Source organism: Amblyomma americanum, chromosome 3 (genome assembly GCF_052857255.1).
Source record: "Amblyomma americanum isolate KBUSLIRL-KWMA chromosome 3, ASM5285725v1, whole genome shotgun sequence".
NCBI lineage: Eukaryota > Metazoa > Arthropoda > Arachnida > Ixodida > Ixodidae > Amblyomma > Amblyomma americanum.
The window spans coordinates 176,241,540-176,263,027 of NC_135499.1; the positions used below are offsets into that span (position 1 = coordinate 176,241,540).

A 21,488-nucleotide genomic window follows, 5' to 3' on the forward strand; every position below is an offset into this window, starting at 1 on the left:
GAACAAACGATCATGCAACACCGCTACTTTCTCGCAGAAAACCCAAATCTAGCACGACAGGCTAGACCAGGCCGCTTTTTGCGGTGCTCCGCAACCAACGTTAACCTGATAACACTCAACATCTGGCTATGGAAAGAGCGATTTCTTGAATCGACCTCGCTTTCCTGTAGCCATAGTTTGCTAGCGCACATAGAGAAGCTCTCAAAGAAGCCAAACAGGGCTTCTTCATAAAAAAGTTCGATAAGGTATGCTCGAGTAGCCCTTCGTCAATTTCAATAAGAGATGAGGCAATAAGGAGGCGTCATCTCTAAAAACTGCATACCTGGTTGTTTTTTATCCATCGTAAGCTTGTTATTTTTATTCATCTGTCTGAGGCAAGTCTACTTTTTTCCGAGCATGCGCGCGTATGTGTGTGTGTGTTTGTGCGTAGCTGAGGCTTTTATGCTTGTTTTTTTTAAAAAAAAGGTTAACTGCAGGTCCACCCCCTTTTTTAGTTTTGTTCTTGTGTCCCGTTTTTTCAGCGGACACTTTTATCGTATGCATTAAGTCACCCAGGTTTCGAACTTATTTCACCAGAAGGGAAGATATATGGTCGGATACGGAGAGCTTTTGATGGCGCTGGAGTCATTTTTTTTTGTGAACACTTGGACAACGCCTTCCCTCTTTCAGTGCAAGCCGCACTTCTCTCCGCAGCGCTTCGCAGTGGGAACCATTCGGACGCCTTGGTTCGTTTATTCACAGCGACGTGGTGCCACTTAAGCGGAGCTATGGCTTACGTCATAGGACCAGCTCCAGTCATGACTCATGACTGCCGGATGCTTGTCTATAAAGCGCCGCCTCACGGAGAAAAGAGAAAAAGAGCATAAATTCCTTCGCCCATTTATCGCGGTATGCCGTTAGTTATTGAGTTCCCTCTCCCTTTCTCTCCAGATATAAAGCAGGCACAAAGGCTAGCGAATGGAATAGTGAATAAAATATAGTAGAAGAGAGCTTGATTTGCCTAAGCTGGCTCCATTGGCTTGCATTTAAATCAAATAGGTGTCGCCCTGCAAATGTACCTGCAATGAAATGTATTGAGCAAGTTGGTATGCGACACCCTAAGGCTATCACTGACTGCACTATATCTCACAACTTGCTAGAATTACACTGTATGATGCAGCTGGCATCAGCAAATCAAGAACTGAATTTTGAAACAGGAAGTGGCGTTAGAATAGTGCTTGATTGGCTGTTACCGCCCGCCTGGTCACCATGATTGCCCAAATGAAGTGCTTGAGTCATTCATGGATGACTCTGACTTGCGAGAAGCTTTGTGCATTCAGCGCATGCTTTGCTGGCGCCCGCCGTAGCTCTCAGGTGCACAGTGTACCAACAAGCGGGGAAACAAGGTACAGCCTCTGGGGTGCGTAAGGCTTTCATTGGCTGCACAAACGCTAATGGCCAGTCGGTCTGCGAGGTCACTCCGCATTATTTTTTTCTTTGCGGGGGGATAATGTGTTTGGTGGTTCTTACCTAAGGTGAGGTATCGTTGGTGGACGGGGTCATAAGCAGGCCAAGCGACCTTTTCCCCACGGCCACCTTTGCCCCGCTCGGACTCCGCCTCCGTCAATGTGAAGTTCGGTGAACTGCAAGTGTCATCATCATCATCAGTCTGACTACGCCTACTGCAAGTGTACACGTCTTTAAAGAAGTGCGCACAGAGCGAGCTACGTTTTAATCATCGCCACACTGTTAACAGCACAATCTTGCTAAAAAGGGATCCCTAAGGTGATGGTGCTTGGAGTTCAGGTTTTGTGTTGTCGATGAGCGACGACAACTTTCAAAGACGATGATACGCACATCTTCATTCTTTCCGAGTCAGCTCTACTCTGAAACTCCAGTTTTATTTTTGAATACCCTTGTAGGAACGGGCACAAGAACTGGAAACATTTAACAAAAATTGGGTGAACACAAATAAAAAGAAAGAGGACATACCAGCCTACCCAGCTGTGGGAGGGAAGAGCTTGATTTTTTAGACTGGTTGCTACTTCGGAGTAGTTGGGGGTGGGGGTGAGGAAGGATTACATAACGACTTCTCAAGCAGCTTGCTTGAATTTTAACGGCGTACTATTATTTTACGCTAACCAAGCCACAGCTGTCTCGTTCTTAAAACGTTCATCGTTGGTTGTTTACTTTTGGACCATCTCCGGCTATCCAGTGAAAAGGCAGTTCTTGGATCCCAAAAGGGCTCGCTTCACCGTAAGCTTGAAAATACCATAGAAAGGATTGCCCTCAGTTTCAGAGTACAGCATTAAGAAACAGTATAAGAGATATATAATCTTCTAGGAAGTCTTAACGAGAGTTTAGATGGTGAATCGCTGCCAAAACAAAAACAGAGCAGACGACACTACATACTTAAGGTGCTTTCCTCCGATATAATAGCACTCCCAGGAGCATCGATTGGATTGGAAAAGAGGGGCAAGCTTTCCTTACACCGGAAGTGACATCGGGGACATTAAAAAGCAGGTATAAAAAAAAGAAATAACATGGGACTGGAAGACGTAGTTCAAAGAGAAATGAAGCAAATATTTCTCCCAGCACTGATAGAGAACGAGTGAGAACTCTGTAGACAGAAAGCAAGTCTGCACAAAACAGGAGGACAGTGAAGAAAAAGCAGTAAAAAAAAATAGTGGCACGTGCAGAAAGCAAACATAGTGAGAAGAAGGTATCGCTCCGAGATTGAACGGAGCCTGCCGGATTGAATAGCGAACTGCCGGCGCTGCTACAAAGAACCGCCACTCGTTGCAGCAAGCGAAACCAGCTCGAAGACAACAAACCGATAGAACGCCTACGCAGAAAGAAAAGAAAAAGAAAGAAGAAGAAACGAAGAAGAGGAGGAGGCTGCCAGCGGAGAAGGACTGAAGAAATTGCAGGATGCCCCTGTTCTCCTCGCTAGATGTACCGTAGAAATTGCCATTGAAGAAAGTGAAGATGCAAGCAAAAGCGGGGAGCGAGGCTGAATACAGGCACATGACAAACCGGGGCAGGCAACGCCCTGCTGCACTTTGGAGGGAGGAAAAAAAGTAAAATCTTTTCTGTCGTTTTATTGCTCCCTGTTTACACTCTTCTAGAATGCACGTTAACATCGATCACTCTCAACCCCTTCGCTGTGAAGGCCCAGCGGCTGGGACATTGCGCCATTGAGATTGAGGTCCCTGGTTCAATAACCGACTGCGCCGACCGCGTTTTTAGGGAGGTGAAACGCAAAAACCCTTGCGAAATAAGTTTTAAGGGCACGTTAAGCTACTAGTTTGTTGAAATGAATCCGAAGCTCTCCACTCCGACGCCCCTTCATAACCCACAGCGCAGCAAAGTAATGTGCAGTGAATAGCACAGATGTTCATGATATATCATTTTCAACGTCCTCCTACCCAGTTAACTTTTTCTGATTGTACGAAGGTTCACTGCGGGGAAGGCTCAGCTGAAAACATTTTTTTAGCTTGTAGGCCAGTTTGTTTGCACACGGGAGCTTTTGGTGATCGCAGAAACAAATGAAATTTGTTATTGGGGTTGTGATATTTCTAAACATGTGATAGATCTATAGCGAAACACTGAGGAAAAAGTGTGGTGTCCGGTTAATTTACACTCGGTACAGGACAGAAATTGTCAATAAAAAAATTACGACGGTGCGAATAAAGACGCATGGCGAACTGGAAATTGTAAAGCCTTGGTCTAATTCTGAATAAATCTGATACACTGAACAATTTTATCGCCACTCCTTTACAGCGAGGGCACTAAGATTTATTAGTGTTTTATTGTAGAATGCAGGATTTCTGCAGAAAGTTTTCGATTTAAGATGAACTAAATGCTTGGTCTACTTAAACACTGTTGTCTGCAAACGAAACTTGACTGCGTGGCAAATAGGGAAAAAATGTGGTGAAAATCCGAAATCTTTGTGCACAACACAAGTACTTTTAAGCTTGTATTTGCTTTGCACTCCCAAAATGTTTGCATGAAAATTTAAAAACAGAGTACAACCAGGAGAAGAGCGGGGAACCAGGGGAAGAACAAAAAAGGGGAGATGGAGTCAATGGCTTACGGAGCGAAGGCAGCAGTTTGCCTGTCAAGAGCAGCTCGGCATAGAATCGAGAACGCAGCTAAAAACTTACCGAGCGATGCCGACGCTCAGTCGGGAAATATTTGTTTATAAGAGGGGGAAATCAGTAGGTTTTTGGTCAAACTTTTGTATCCTGTAATAATAAACTGCGCGAACTACGCACCGGAGAAGCAAGCATTTTTCAGAAAAAAAAAAACTGGCTTTATCAGCATCAGTTATTTGTACACGCGTAATCCAGGCGTCTCGTGACTTAATCACGGTCAACATTCTCGGACAAAAATTTTGAATATTGAAAAATTGTAAGGTACTGTTAAGGAAATATTGAAGGTGATGGTTCATTCTTTCGATGTGTCGCAAAATCTTTCTTTTAAAGTTTTCCCATCGCTCGAATCGAGCAGTTAAGAATGTCATAGAATACCAATATGGAAGGCTTCTGACGGTAGCAAAAACGTTAATAGCAAAAAACGCAAGCCTGTCGACGGGAGATCTGTGGATATATTGATTGTTATAGTGAAATCTCACAATACACGAAAAATTGCGTTCATAGATTCATTGCCGTTCAAAAATGGTTTTACCCAGAACTGCTGGATAATAATGGCCGCATAAACAACTTTTTGGAGTTAGATATCTCCGAGAAGGAGCAACAACCACAACAAATCAGAATGGCCGCGACAGAGGCGCTGGCGGATTTCGAGTTTTTACCAATGAAAAAAAAAAAAAGCATTGTAGGTCAACCCGTAAAGGAGCTTCTAAGAAAAGCAAACAAACTTTCGCGTTATGCTTTGTAACACAGCGAGAGTTGTTTTCGTTATAATTGAAGAGGAGGAGATGGTAAGCAGTATAATAGGGAAGTAGACTAGCTCCTACGCTGTGCTATGCGTGCGGTGTTGCTGCCTTTTTACTGATACCGTTTTCATCGCACGTGTGGCACAGCGGCTTAAACAGCTGTTCTACCCCCCTCCAGCCGCCCTCGCTGTGCGGACGTCTACACCGACATCGCGGATCCGGAGTCCATACCACTAACAGCTGTCGCTGGGGATAGAAATAGAGAGGGAATGCCCGCTAGTGAGGGCAGTTCCTAGACCATGTACAAAAGAGCACAGGGGTGGCAGTCTGCTTGTTAGAGTAATAATAATAATAATAATAATAATAATAATAATAATAATAATAATAATAATAATAATAATAATAATAATAATAATAATAATAATAATAATAATAATAATAATAATAATAATAATAATTGGTTTTTGAGGAAAGGAAACGGCGCAGTATGGCTCACATATCGGCGGACACCTGAACCGCGCCGTAAGGGAAGGAATAAATGAGGGAGTGAAAGAAGAAAGGAAGAAAGAGGTGCCGTAGTGGAGGGCTCCGGAATAATTTCGACCACCTGGGGATCTTTAACGTGCACTGCCATCGCACAGCACACGAGCGCCCTAGCTTTTTCCCTCCATAAAAACGCAGCGGCCGCGGTCGGGTTCGAACCCGGGAACTCCGGATCAGTAGCCGAGCGCCCTAACCACTGAGCCACCACGGCGGGTTATTTGTTATAGTGCGTTGAGAGATCCGTGCGATTAACGCCGAGCGGCGAGGCAGCTGTCAACCACTCACCCCGTGCGGAAGAATCGCACCCAGTAGGACATGGTGGTCTCGGACAGGGCGGCCTCCTGCTTGCTGTAGTTGCCGTAGAGAGGCGCCCCTGTGCCTAGTAAGGGAAGGCCCAGCACGTAGGGCAGCTCCTCGCCATGTACGCAGCCGTTCTTCTGGGCGAACGACGACTCGTCCGAATGGTAGCCGAACAGGTAGAAGTGGGTCGTGGCCACGGGACCACCACCACCTTTGGACTGCTGCTGTGCAGAGCCGACCCCTCGGGCTGACGACGGTGGCGCCCTCCTGGCTGCCGCGGCGGCCGCGTGCAGCGTGCCGGCCTCGACGACGGGCGCCACGACGAGCGCGTCGCTCAGCGCCTCGGCCGTCTCCTCGAGGATGCTGGCCGGGTGCTGGACGGAGCGCGTCCAGTCCGTGTACTCGTTGACCACCGTCAGGAAGATCTCCTGCTGGTGGAAGCTGTACAGGTTGCGAACCAGCGTGCGCAGCAGCCGGTCCCGACGGTCCACCTGCGCCAAACGCCGAGCAGCATTCTGAACGAGGCGCACACGTGCCACTTTAAATGTCGGAGCGTTTTTTACAGGCGAAAAAATATAGTTTCTTGACAAGGACATGCACACGGCAGGTGGCAAGCGTTGAAGATGATGCACACTGTTGGCTATTTTACTTGGTAGATGTGATTTTATGTCCACAAACAAGGAGATACGATGGTTGCGGGGGCTACAAAGGAAAAATACTGCTCAGGGGCAACTTGACTGGCCCCAAGTACCGTTACAGTGGCTGCAGCAGGGTGGAGAGAAAGCTTATGAATAGACTAAATTTAAAACAAAGGTAAACAAGAAACTCAAAAGGATACAATTCAAACAGTAAAAAAGAAAATAAAAAAACGCCGTACACAGCTTATTGCAGAACACAGTCATGCGCATAAAACTATTTCAAGCAGGTTTCTTACAGAACAAGTGAGCACGCTGATGTTACATTGAGTAAGGTCATTTACTAACTTTGGGAACCTGTAGCTTAACATTTGTTTACCATAATTAGTTCGCGGATGAGGAACACACCAAGTGTCCGGAGCTCGAGTAGTGTAGGGGGCTATTTGTGAGATTAGCGAGAGAGCAAAGATTGCCTACTCTATTCTTTGTGTCTTTACGGCAGGGTAAAACCAGGCGGTGGTCAATAAGGCGTAAAGTGTTAGGGTTGTAAGATTACGGAAAAGGGGAGAGGAATGAAAGTTCAATGGCCGTAGAAGTAATTAATATATGCACAGTCTCTGTCATAAACGTACATCGCACAAGGTTTGCTTCTGGGCCACGCAATGTGCTTCATTGCGAGCACTCCCGTAAACCTCTGCAATTTGGCCGCAAGCTGGAACTTCCTGTGGCAGAAATCATTGCCCTTAAACGATCAGTAATAACAAACGAATATATAGGCTAGTAATCATCTCTTCATGGCATATATTTACAGCACAGAGTTGAAGATAATCATTATCCTAAACCGAGTAATTTGATAAGATTCTGCTTAAAGACTAGGGCTTCAAGATTTTCACCGGTAGTCGATCTTGTGGCGTAGTGAGGAGCGTGCCAATCATCGCAAGACTTCACTCAAATTTATTAGCGCCTGTAGAGGACGCATTTATTTTCACGTTTTCCTTCAGTCCGAAAAGAGATGAACTGCTAGGAGCTCTTTCGCATTCCGGCACGGTTTCACGGAACAACATGAATGATGTGCGAAGCTTTGTTGACGTGAAAGCATGTGGCGAGTTTGGACGGTTATGAGGGGGATCAATGCCCTAATATGGCTTTGAACGCTCCAGTGGGTGTGTTCTTAGAGGAATTTTTTTTCAATGTACTTATATCGAAAAAATAGTTCTCCGAGTTCTTCAACATTAGACTGTATTGCCGCCAAACCCGGTTATATGGAAATCAATAGAGACCACGAAATAGTTCGATATATTCATAGTTAGATGTATAAAAAAAGGCAATCGAAAAGTCTGTCTACAACCTACCTGAAAAAAAGCAGTGCACTCGCTAAATTGACGCGCTTCTTGCAGCGACATGGTACCGCCGCCGTGATGGAAGCACAGCACTCGCTAGGTGTTGCTATAGCTAGCCTGCTTCAAACCGGGGCCGCAGCGGACGGTTGTTTGGAACTGGCCACTACAATGATGAGTTTAGTTTAGTTTAGTTTATGAGGGTTTAACGTCCCAAAGCAACTAAGGCTATGAGGAACGCCGTAGTGAAGGGCTCCGGAAATTTCGACCACCTGGGGCTCTTTAACGCGCACTGACATCGAACAGTACATGTACCTCTAGAATTTCGCCTTCATAGAAATTCGACCGCCGCGGCCGGGATCGAACCCGCGCATTTCTGGTCAACAGCTGAGCGCCATAACCACTGAACCACCGTGGCGGCTAAAGCTTATGATAAGATGTCAAATGCTATTACAAGTACACTATAAATAGAATAATCGCTCATTATAAAATTCATGTTCAGTTGGTTACCGCAATGCTTTCGGCAGCAAAGCGAGCGAAGCTTTCCAGGCGAGGGCCGTCGCTAGGTTGGCTTCACCGCATGAGAAACTGCTAGCAGCTCTTTCGCATTTCGGCACGCCTTCACGGAACAACATGAATAATGTGACCTCGTCAAACGGTTTCACAAATCTAGCGGTGGCAGTAGGTGCCCAAGGCCGCGCAGCCGACCCGTCTCTGTGAGCGAAAAAGTGATCGAAGGAAGCTATTAGGAGAAGCGCCACTTGCAGGCCACCGGCGCGCAGTTCGATATATCGAATAACCGGCGAAAATAGAGTTCGATATTGCGCACTACTTTCCAATAATTTTACATAATTATTTCAAGTTTATAATCTGTGTGTTCGATAAAGCCAGTAATTCGAAATGTCCGCGTTCTACTGCATCAGCGTCAACCCAGAAAGCGAAAAGGGATACGATACCGCAGCACATTCTTTGACACAAGAATATTAGCATATTACCTATTGGAGAAAAAAAATAGACGCAAGCACCATTTCTATGCACTGGTCTTCGCGCCATCAAACTGGAAGTCAAATGCATTATTAGCCAGTCTGCCTCAAGCAAAATCTCCTTATTCTTCTGTACCCATTTCAGTGCGTTTCATTCGACGCTGACACTACATGCTTTTGGTAAATAGAACCTCACAGATTGCAGCGCTACTTTTGAAATTTCCGCTACAGTTATCCCGAAAGGAATGTGCGGCGGGTAAATAATGCAGCGTCGAAGAAAAAATCTGGGTATTACCTTTAGCTGTTTTTCTTAATAACTGGTCTCATTCCAATGGCGCAACATACTGTATTTTCATTTCTTATTGTGCTACTTTATATGCTGCATCGCTTACCATAAATATCTTATTAAATATATTAAATAACGAGTCAGGAGTTGGATGAAATATTCTTGCCGAAAATGCCCATGCACTGCCACGCCACAGATTGAAAGTCTCTATGCGCAGTGAGATAAGTAAGCTTGAGGTGGCATCGCTTAAGATGAGAAATTTTACATTAATCAACGAAGCTCTCGCAGACTCCTCGCTGAAAGAAAACTGAAGGCAGTTTACTGGCTGCATCTGCCGCAGGATCTTTTTTCTTTGTTATTTATGCATTCGTCACTCTTCTCGCATGTATCCACCGCAGAACGCTCAGGCCAAAGTTGCAAACTTTTATCGCTCTTCCCTAATTTTAGAGAAGCATATATAAAACAAACCTCGCAACTAAAGCAAGTCTACATACTACGAAACAAAGCCCTCTCGACGCAGGGTCTCACGTAACGCCTTTACTACTTAATAAAATTTTCTTCTTTTTCCTTTTTTCTCCGAGACAGAAGCACTGTTCATTCACGCAACTCAAAAACCCTGCTGCAGCCAGAACCGCTCGCTTACATCGTATAACTGCTCATAGCTCCCCGGGGCGTTATTAATGCTGGCTCAACAAAAAAACTGCCGAGCAGCCTTCCGTCCTATATTCCCCTCCTCCCCTCCATTTCCCTAGCGCGCAGCACTTGTTCTCATCCATTACCGCGGTCATTCCAGGAGCGAAGCGAACCTTGCGCTCCTGTATATTTCCCCAGCCCCCGAGGCCCACGTCGGCCTCATTCCGAAGGTGTGGTCGACGTCGTGGTACACGTCAGCCCGCCGCTTGCCCCGTCAGACAAAACGTTCCCCGCTCAGCCCGAGGGGCAGCTACTAAAACAATCCCAGAAGATGGGGAGGGGGCTGCCCGGGGCCACTAAATAACTCCCGAGAGAGAGGAACGGCGGACAAACGGAGTCCGACAAGCGCTTGCAAAGCGTCGCTGAGGAGAAGTCTTTTTCTCGCCTTCTTTCTCTTTTCTTCCCGGGGCGAACAACAGTGCTTCGCTTTCCGCTCCTTCCGGATACACCCCCCGAAGGGGAGTCAAGGAAGAGAGAAAGAAAGAAAGATATTGAAAGCGCCAGCGGCTCCCAAGAGCGCTCCCAACATGTAAGGCTAAGCGCGGAATCGAGGAGGAGAAAACGGTAAGATAATAAACCAACAGGAAACGACGAAAGGAACGACAGACAAGTGAAACACAAGAAAAAAAGAGGCCAAACGAAACAATGAAAGAGAGGCAGAGAGAGAATGAAAAGAATGTGCTGTGCTGGGTGGGTGGCAGCAGCTTTTGCCGCAAGGACCGACGAAGCGATCTGATTTCTCGGGTACCGAAAGGATCGAGAGGGGAGGCGGAGCGGAGACGAAGATGGGAAGGAAGAGTGGAGAAGGGCTACTAGAAATAACGTGAGAGGAGAGAGGAGGAGGAGGAAATGAGGGGAAGGCGTTGTGCTGGCGGCGGGCGGAGAGGCCAATTTGTAAAGCAGTAACAAGAGCCCCAACAGCGGAACTGGAAACAAACCGGGTCCAATCACACGCACGCCCGCGCGCTCTGGAGACTGACTGCCACCGAGCTGTAATCAGTACAGGGGACACGGAGGCCAGATAGATTGCCACGATCGTTACAACGCGAGGGGAAAAGAAAGCGAAAGGAGAAAAAGAAGAAAGAAAAAGAACACGAAAGAGGGAATAGAGGAGGGGGAGCGTGAGAGGCTACGCATGTGTATGTGTATGCCGACAATAACGCGGTGTTCGCGTATCCGGCTGCTGTGCCTGGCGAGCTTACGAGCACATTGCATGCCTAGGATCGACATAAAAGAAGGTACGAACGCGAAGGCGCTCTATTCGCGAGCGTATGTTTATGGAAGCATCGCGAGACGTGCACGAATGCGGGGCATGAAAGAAGCAGCAGGGGAAGAAGAACGAGGAGACTTTTCCGGCTCGCAATTCGACTACTCCCGAAACGAGCGGTGTGAGCGAGTTGCCGGTCGGACGAGGGCGCACTAAGCCACACGCACTGCGCCCTCAGGCGCACCTGCGACCCCGGCGGTGGCTGAGGTGAATAACGGGACGCAATCAGGCTCCGTCGCCGCGGCGAGGAAAATCACGGATGCAAGAAAGAAAGGAGGAGGAGGAATGAGGTGCGATGCGAGCTCCAGCCTCCCGAGTTAGGCAAAGTCGAGCAGTCCTTCCCTCCCCCCGGAGGCGTTGCAACGAAGATACGAGGAAAAGTCACTCGAGTGGAGCGAGTGCCTGTTACCCACGCTCTCTCTCTCTCTCTCGGCGCAATGGCGGCGTTTGCCCGCAGGCAGGCTCGTCGTTGGTGGATGCTATCGCTGCGGCGAACGACGGGCAGCAGCATGTCGCTGCGGCGCCCGTGGAAGTTGTCCCCTGTTCCAAGAACCACTCAGGCGTGGGGGAGATGCAGCATAGCAGCAGCGCGCGTGCGTGCGTGAGCGGTTTGTCCGCAGCAGAAGAGCGCAGCGCAGCGCTTTTCCCGAAGGCGTGAAGGAGCGCGTTAAGCCATTATGCAAACACCGCGTGTGCCGCTGCGGGGACCCGAGCGAGCGGAGGATTTTCGCCTGTGGTGCTGTTCAGCTGTGGGAGAAAAAAGCGCACTACGGGATTGTCACCGAGACGTGAATCCGTTTTATTTGTGTGTGAGCACGAGTGCCTGCGTATGTGCGCGAAGAGTGGCTGTATAGCCTTACTTGCTTTGTAGATTACGTCAGTTTTGAATTTTTTTTGCAGCTTTACTGTCTTCAAAATGGAAGGCCTTGAAACACTGTTAGATGCGACGTGATGCGAATGTTAGAAAAAAAAAAAAGCCTGGGGCTTCGCGTCCTCCCTGCTTACTCGAAGGACAGTTATCTGCCGCCGTATTGAGTGAGGATATTTTTGTTGTCCAACCCACTGCTTTGTTTCCATTCGATCGGTAGTGACCTTTTGTGGCGTCAGGGCCCATTTCTAACAGGGAGTCTCACTGCCCGGCTGCGATATCAGAGGCGAGGCTGGGCAGCGGCAAAGAGGCATACAAAGAACAAAAAGAAATGTTTAGAAATGCGATTCCTCCATGTCAAAATGTGTTTAGTTCAAAGCGCATCCCACACAGTCATGCAAACGGGATATCACGTTGTACACATAGGATAAACTGAAGAAAGAGGTTTCGGGGCCTCATCTGGAAAATTCCCTGTGCAGGCTGCAGCTGCGCTTATATAGGTGAGAGCGGGAACTTCGATAGACGATTGAAGGAGCCTAAGAACGACGTCAAAAATAAGAAGGGTGCTTCTAACGCGATTGTGGAACACGTGGAATCCAGCTAGCACAACATAGACGGGGAAGAAGCATCCATTATCGCAGGAGAAAGGAACTGGCTCTCGCGCCAGTATCTCCAGTCCCTGACAATCCAAAAAACTGAATCACAGCGACGGTAATCTTCCGCCTACGTACGCAAAATGCTTGCGGCGATTGCTGAGAGGTACAGGGGCGATGGAAAGAAATGCGAACAGAGCAGAGCCTAGGTGCTCTGCTGTTCGAATTTATTTTCTTCACGCTTTTACTTAGGTGTAAGCAAAACGACGCTACAGTCGTCCATGATACATTCCAGGACGACTCTAACGTCTTTTTCTTGCCACTCATGCAAAAGAGTGATCAAAAGAAATTGCAGCAGCGAAGAGCATAGGCGCCGCGTTGTTCGCGTTTCTTTTCATCGCGATGGTATTTCAGCTGCACTTTTTGGTTTTGTAGCGATAGCTACATTACGGTAGCATTTCGAGGCTTCAGCGTGGCGGAGCCTCCACGCTGTCACGTGGTGCGGAGCAGCTACCGGCGGCGCGGCGCCGTGGCTGATCACGTGGTTCGTCACGTGGTTGGTCACGTGGCCAAGTTCCGCTCGGCCAGATGCAGCTATCGCGTCACTCCAGGTTCAACCAGAGCTAAACCACCGCCAATTTTTTTTTTCGTTTCGTAGGAAGGGTGTGTCTCTTTAGCTGCCATCATGCCTGGACAAAATTCACACTCCCCATCCTAACACCCTTCCCACCTCACGCCTTCCTCCCCATCACCGGGTCTTCCTCCTCGAAGTGAAGGCCCTATTTAAACGCCGCCATGATGAATATTTTGCCCAGACGAAGACAAGTCGTCTTGTCGAAATGTCGCTAAGCACCCTGAGGCTTTCCCCTCCTTTGTTGACTTTGTGTGTGTCAAGAAAACATCTGCTTGCCCTCTCTCTACCATATCATACCATACCATACCATACCATACCATACCATACCATACCATACCATACCATACCATACCATACCATACCATACCATACCATACCATACCATACCATACTATACCATAGCACAGTACAGTACAGCATGGAACTGCATAGAGTAACTTTGCATGACATGGCATACTGCCCCACACACGCGTGCCCTAGGGCGGTCACTCACCTCGAACCCGTGCTTCTCCTCGTAGGCGGTGAACAGGAAGTATGCCTCGAAGCGCACCACGCCGAACAGCAGGTCGTAGTCGGCGTACGAGGAGCGTGGTGAGGCCATCTCGTGGCGGGGCTCTCCGGGCACCACTGTGCCGTCCACGGTGGGGCCAAAGGCACTCAGGTGCTCGGGCACCGCAAGCGGCACGTCGACCAGCTCGCGCACGGGCCGGTGGCGCAGGCAGTCGCCCAGCGCCGCGCCGCTGCCGGACTCGGGGCAGCCCAGCGCGCGGCCCACCTGGCGCGCGTAGCGCACTGCGTCGCGCGCGATCGCCCATGGACTGAGCGCCGAGCCGGACATCATCACGGCGCGCTGGAACAGCCCGTTGTCTGCGAGATGGAGAGAAGGAAAATGTCGTTACTAAAAGCGAAACTCGGCCTGTTGCTGCACATTGAACGAGACTACATTGATCTTCATTATGATAATCACCATCATTATCACCACCACCACCATCGACGTCGTCATCATCGTCACTAATGATGCTTACAGGGCAAATTCCTCTCCCACACCTCTCCAATTAACGCAGTCCTGTACTAGCCTCGGCCACCTTATCCCCGCAAACTTCTTAATCTTATCCACCCATCTAACTTTCTGCCGCCCCATGCTACGCTTGCCTTCTCTTGGAATCTAGTAAGTTACCCTTAACAACATCGAATGTACTTATTTAGAAGTTTAGTGCTTAATCATTTGTCATGTCTGTCGATCCGCAATTCGGTGCCGTTGTATATCATCACGCGTGTAGTACAGGTGTTACTTAGACGCTGTTGACCTCATGAAAACTCTTTTTGGTCCGCTGAAAGTTTCAGACGTTGCCTGATGCCCCTCGACTTCCGTGGAATGTTCTCTTTGAGAAGCAACCCATGTCGTGCAGCAGTGGTGGCTTTTCTTCAATGCGGACAAATGTTCGCCGTTTTCATGATCACTGCGTCAAAAGTCAAGACTGGCACGGTAGTTTTGGTCCTTCTATGGGTCTTTGATTATCTGCAAGAGAACTCAAGGAAAACTTACAACCAATTCTAATCTTCTTGATTTTGTTATGGTGGGCGGGTGGAGGTGGCGATGAGGGGGGGGGGGTATATACATAGGGATGTATTTACACGACACTACAGCCACTGCTACAGCTAGCGCATTCGTTTGCCGCAGCGCCCTCTTCATTCTCTACTCCATGGCATTCCAAAAAGCCTTGTTGTGTCGGCTTTGAGTAAGCGAAAGTATATGTTTGAGATGCATATTCATGCTAGGTAAAAAAAACAAAAACAAAACCAGAGTAGCTTGTACGACGCTTTGCACTGCCCAAGCATCACGCTGGGAAAATAGTTATTGCATTTTATATTTTATGAACGATAAAATGAACGTACCAACATCCACTCCAGCTCGGGAACAGGAATTAACGTTTTTAACTTCTCTTTCATTTTACACAGAAAAGAAATGCACAGCAGCTGACTGATTATAAGTGGCGCTCGGCCGTTGTTAAAAGATATACCTATACATAAATGCTTTGGGAACTGTAACGAATGGTTGCGCGTTCCTCGAGATGGCATGGCTGCTACACTTGGACTGCGTTCACATGCGCTTCATTAGGAAGGTTGAGGGCGAGTTAGGTCAGACGCAGGCTGTTTCGGAAGCTCTGGGGGAGTCTTATAATACATTGTCCTTGTATCCTTGCATAATGAATGAATAAAAGCGTTCTATACGGTTTCACACGCACAGGGAATAAAAATTTTCCATTTTCATGGTCGCAGCATAGGCGTATTTCATTAAGCCAGCCTTTGCGTGCATTGAGTATTTCTTGCGGGGGAGTTTCTTAAAGGCCAACCTGAATGCACGAGTTAGTCTTAATCAATGGTAAAACGATTTTGGATCTTTATGCACTTAAAAAATAAAGAAATAAAAAACAACTACCGTTATTTTTTAGTCTACTGTGTTTACTTAAGCTCAAAATTTGTTCTGAACAACCTAGCTATTTGTCTTAATACAACCTTGTTTCTTGTACCGAAAGATGCCGTAATAAAGATGGGCATATATATTTTTATTTTCTTGATTTTAAGTGATGACTAAAGTGAACTCGTCTTTTTTATTTTACTGTCTGCCCCTGCACAACGTAATGAGGCGTCCCCACTTTGCGTGAACGTTAGTGGCGCATTTGCGGAAACTCCGTTTCCGTGTTTCCGTCTCGAGATTATTTTCGCATGCACGCTTGGTCGTGTGCGAGCTATCAATAAATAAAAAGAAAAACTGCTGCAAGACAATTTGACGCGTCGTTCATATCCAGGTCGTTAAGAGCACGTTCGTTTAGTTTGGAGTAATCACTTCGTTTGAGTGCGCCTACAGTCTGTACATTTAAGCGCACTTTCGTTCCTATCCCTTCTGAGCTTAAACGAGTGTTTATCCACGTCATAACAATGCAGGCACTTACAGTAATGGCTTAATGGCGCCGAAAGCTTTACTAATAATTAAATAAACGCGCACGCGAAGATAAAGAGCTCAGGGTTCTCGCGCGCTGAATACCGTTAACATTTCTTTGTTTCATTTCCTAAGCATCGTACACACATGTACGCAGTGATTTTTTCTTCCGCCACTCTTCGTATCGACGAAGCATCTTCGTCTGCATCGCTGTGAACAAAGACAAGCCCACTTTCAAGTTCAGAAGAAGCAGCAAAAGAAAGGAGACAGCGACGTTGACTACATGCAAACCAAGTTTGTAAAGCTGTCTTCACGCAGCGACACCTCCCAGCGAAACGCACCGCGACGTATCGGCCGAAGCGCGAGCGACCAGGGGGGGCTCATGTCGGAGGAGGCCTCGTAACGCCGGTGGCGTCGTCGTCTTGTGCCTCTTCCCCATTCACTATAGCGCGCGCAGCGCCTGAATGCGGAGGCTGTTAGGCAACCTCGCCTGTCGCCTGATGTTCTCGGGGGCAACCGCGGTGCGGTGAACTCCGCGGGGACAGGGCGATTTAGGAATTTACGAGGGGCACGCCAAGACGACGGGCCGCCCAAACCCGGCGCGCTCTCTGTTTACGGCCCGGGCGCCGACCGATATGCCCCCACCTGACCCTTGTAGAGAGCACCGTTCGCTTATAGAGTCGCTTCCCTGGCTTGCCCTCGTTAGCTGCCGGAAACTGCTCTAGCGCAAATAGAGAAACAAATACGAGGATTCAAGCGGGAGCGCGAAAGAGGTAAGCGCAGGGCTGTTGTTGAGACGCGGTCGTATAGCCTGCATACGACGAAGAGGAGAGGGAAGGGACGTGTATTAGGGTCGTGAAGATCGTGTACTGAGACCGGTGTTTTCTTCAAGCAACCCGCGGGTGGAGCGGCCCCACGTGACCTTTTTGTATGGCGGGTCGTGAAGAAGAAGACGGCTGCGTACACTGTTTTCATAAACATGTCAAGTGCGGTGGCCGACACCCCTTTTTGCTTAAAGCGAAGCAGACAGCGCGCTCTCGCGAGCGCCTCCGCGCGCGTGTGTGCGCGCGTGTATGTGTGCTTTAGCATCCTTTTACGGTGCCGCAGAAAAGCCGGCCTCGCGCACATTTACTGCGCTTTGTTTGCGTCGTTTCTGGAACGGTATGGAGCGGCGACTTGATGCGACTGCTCCTTTAGCAGATAGCACCTTATTCTTGGACTTCGCGTTATAGCTTCGCTGTTGTATTTCTCGTCCTTCAAAGCATTTTGAGAAAGAGCACTCAGTTTATTTTTCCCTTTTTTTCTGCAGAGTCTTCGGTTGTCGCGGTGCCGCTAGAGATGCGTTGCTTTTTGCAGGGCGAAATGTCATGCGCGACCACTGACCGGAAGGTTATTTTTCTCTGTGTTTGTCCGTCGGGCGAGTGCCATGCCGCCGAGATTTCTGCGTTGAACGCAGTTTGTGCCTTCGCGAAACATGCCAAAGGAAACGAATGAATTGTGAAATCAGAAAGACTGCGACGCGCTCCGCGTGTACGCTTTGAGAAGCTTTCAATACATGCATCCGATCAATATGCATTGGATTTAATTGGGAAACTCTTTTACGGTTCAGTTCAAAAGTGCTCTTAGAAAACATTTTGATGTTAAAATAACGTTACTTATTTGTTTGAAAAATCGAATGTTAATAATGTGTGCTTGATGTCCTTTCTTGACCTTTTAAAGCACGAAATTTAAGCGGCAATCTTTCAAAACGATATTAATTAGTCCACCAAACAACAAACAATTACCGAAATTAAAACGTCTATGGAGATTTAGTTAAAACGTTTTCCTCTCCAACTGAGCGAGACTTAGCGCTCGACCATCTTAAATTTTTTTTGATAAACTATGGTACATGGTGTTACCGTGATAAACATTCTCCGACCTGGTTTTTGATGAAAAGACGTTTTATTTTGTGTCGTGGCCGCCGTCTTAAGTTGCAAATGATAACAAACCTAGTCTGAAAAAAGGCGTACAAAAATAAATGTTCACCCATAACTACGCTTGATATCAATTTATTTTATTTTTGCTGAAATATGAAACACCGAAAAAGTACAAAACCATAATACTTCGAATTTGTTGCTATTTTTATAATCGCATAGAACTCAAGTAAACTGTTTTGTCAGATTTCCCACAACTAAAAAAGCCGACAGAAATGCTTCAGATCGCAAGACAAGTAAACCACGTCAGAAAATAATATTTTAAACAGGAAAAACTGCTTTTTGCGGCCCATTCTGCCGTAAACTGAGTTGTGAGGTGACAATTATTCTAGAAAATTAAACGAAACACAACTTTTTTTAAGCGAGAAAACAATTTTGTGATTTAGCACCGGGGCTCACCTACGGCGATACACCGTACAGGCAGCCGCCGCGGTGCCTCAGAGGTTACGGTGCTCGGCTGCTGACCGGACAGACGCGGGTTCGATCCCGGCCGCGGCGTGAGATTTCAGTGGAGGCGAAATGCTAGAGGCCCGTGTACTGTGCGATGTCAGTACACGTTAAAGAACCCCAGGTGGTCCAAATTTCCGGCGCCCTTCACTACGGCGTCCCTCATAGCCTTAGTCGCTTTGGGATTTTAAACCCCATAAACGACAAAAAAAATGGCAGCAGCTTAACTTGGCTAAACCTGTAATTCAGCGAAAAGCAAGGGTGCTTGCTAAACGTCTGGGACTCGTCCATGGCAGCTCTGCTACACGATCGCGACAGCCGTTACATCGCGACCCTCACGAGCTATGGCTATGACGTGGTATTACATGGTCTTACGACATCCACATCGGATGTCATCACGTGGCTTCACATCACCCCCGTAGGACGTTCTTAAGGTCAAAGGTCAACCCAATGTCAGAGGTCAACAGAAGGTCAGAGGTCAAAGTTCATCTAAAGGTCATGGGTCAAGGCCAGGGGTCAAGGGTTCGACACCATAACTGTATCACATATGGTCATACACGGCTAACGTGGTTGGGCTGATGGTCATTCAAGGTCATTCTCCGGCCTACGCGACGACTACTTTACCTATCGTAGTGAAGCTTTTCTCTTCAAAATACCGCACTGGCTCTTTACTGCAATGCACGCAGCCGCCGGAGCTAAGGAGGCACAGAACCTGAGCTCCACTGCCCAAATGTGATGGTGCGCTTGGGTTGGACGATCTGCTGCTCGAGGGCACGGTTGTGAGAAATAAAAGCGAAGCAACCGCGTAGCGGGAGCGTCATGGCACCACGTCTGGTAACTGGAGAGGCCGACGAAAGATCCCTGCAGCGTCACCCCTCATTACTCAACCTACCGGAAGCGCTATCAAGTGCGGGGCGCCATCAGATCGTCGTGTATCAGATCGACTTATCATGCGGCGGCCAAGTACGTGGGACAGACTGGACGGCGTCTGAACACACCTCTCAGCAAGCACAGAAAGAATGTCGAGAACAACGATACTGATTCACGAGGGGCAGACCACTGTCTCATGTGTAATAGGTGCGAGCCAAAATTTAGCCCAAGAATGTTGTACGAACACCCATAAGACGACGCGGAATGCGGCAAAGGCATGTAGTATAACAGAAAAACGGCACGCTTGCATCAGTAAACCTACCGTAGTTCTGACAGGCAATATGCTTGCATTCCTCGACACAGCTTGATTTTACTACGAACTGTTTATCGTGTTTATTCTTGTACGTTTGTAAACCTTTCTCTTTCTTTTCTTTTAATGCTGTTCCAGGCACTCATGCGTATAACAATTCTTAACCATTGCTAATAAAGTTAGTTCAGTGAGTGCTGGTAGTGTGCCTTCAAATCTCTTGGGTTTTTTTGAGCCGCGTTTCCATAATCGGGTGCCACTTTCAGTGTGAGCACCACCACCGTGGCCAGTGTTCCTCCACGTAAACTGCACGTCAACATCTGAACATGCCCTTCTGACAAGAAGCGCCCTTGATGTCGTAGAGCAAACGATGGGAATACCTTTCCAAGGATTCGTGCCGTATGTCGAAAGTGAAACGAAGTCAGCCCTTTCGTTGTTTTCGCAGTGCCTGTGGAGGAAACATGTCAAGGCGAGCGCGTCTATATACAGGTCAGTACCGTCTCCTCGTCTGAACCTCGCCTGTTTACATGAGTGAAGCAAAATATCAAGGTTGTCTTAACTGGTTGCCACAAGAAACAAAAACGATATTGAACTCAGTGGCCGATTTGAAATAGCGGTATCTTTGAAAGGAACATGAGCGTTTTGTCACATCAAGCTTTCAGTGTTCAACTGCGCACGCTCTACTTGCGTCATAAGCAGCGACCCTAGAGTTTCAAATGTCCAAACATGAATGAGAAGGCCAACCGGCCCTTCAACGTCCAAGCTTCCGGAACAGCCACAACCCAAACACGAATAAGCCTATGCGTGAATAAGCTGTACTCTAGTGCACACCCGGTACCTTAAAGGGAGTGCGCTAGAGGGCAACTTATTCCCTTTTTACTCCCTCAAAGGTGTATTCGTGCTTAGAGTGCACTTGCAGCATCGTAGAGCTGCTTTTGTGTCTCCTTTCTTCCGGCGGCTGCATGTTGTGCAGTGCGGAGCGAGCAAGGAGTAATGCCGCAGTAGCGCGGGTGCTCAACTTATAAAAGTATTTTCTTTAAAACAAAATTCGTATCGATTAGAGCCCTGAAAAAAAATGCGTTTGAATGCCGTTGCGCAACGTAGTATCTTTTATATTTTTACTTGAACCGCCTCACTTTGGAATTGAAGGCTACAAAAACGATTTTTTTTCTTCGATTTAGAATTTTTTCTAACGTGCTTTACATTCCTTACGCTCAGAAAAATTTCCATCGGTTTTTTTGAGTGATGTAGTATGTGAGAAATTAGTTGAAATGACCTCCGCAAGAACATAAAAAATAATAATAAATTGCAAGTGCTATGGTTTTGTACTTTTTTTCGGTGTTTCATAATTAGGAGGAAAATAGTGAAAATTCATTCCTAGTCATTGCATTAAATGCACAGTGTATTTAGTTCACGCGAAAAAAATGTCATAGCTCTGCGGAAAAAATTCGATTTTGCAAGAATTTTTGTCAGACTAGGTTTTGCAGTCACTTACGAACTTAAGATGCCAGCCACGGTACAAATTTTTTTTCGCTAAAAGCTAGCTGGGAGAGTATTTACCACAATAAAACCATGTGCCAATTTTTTTTAGATAAATCGAAGATGGTCGAGCGCAGTCTGGTTGATCTGGCGTAGAATGATCGTATAACAGTCTTTCAGGACCAGGCCTGCCACTATGAAAGCACACAGCACCAGTGAACACTCTGTAAGGACTAAGCAATCAACAAGGGCTCAGTAGAGCGCATTAGCGTAACTAACACGCGCGGAACTAATAATTTTATTTATTACAATCATATAATATAAATTGCGCAGAACAAAAGCGTTCGTTGAACTCGGACTCTTACACGTACCTAATTCAAACTTATACGCAAACTTTGGCTTTAAGCGTTCACTATACCGGCCACGTAGGCATGCCATAAGCGTTAGTGATGA

The 21,488-nt window shown here is 47.3% G+C and overlaps 1 protein-coding gene across 2 annotated transcripts in view; it reads right to left on the bottom strand.

Moving 5' to 3' along the window:
• The window catches only part of LOC144125501 (neuroligin-4, Y-linked-like), a 338,755-nt gene that overhangs the window by 23,793 nt on the left and 293,474 nt on the right, over nucleotides 1-21,488 (bottom strand). For both annotated transcript variants that reach the window (XM_077658945.1, XM_077658946.1), the window contains exons 5-7: nucleotides 13,512-13,885; nucleotides 5,708-6,213; nucleotides 1,510-1,622 (exon numbers count right to left, since the gene is read on the bottom strand). In XM_077658945.1, the coding sequence (XP_077515071.1) occupies nucleotides 1,510-1,622; nucleotides 5,708-6,213; nucleotides 13,512-13,885 (993 nt within the window). The remainder of the gene's footprint in view (nucleotides 1-1,509; nucleotides 1,623-5,707; nucleotides 6,214-13,511; nucleotides 13,886-21,488) is intronic.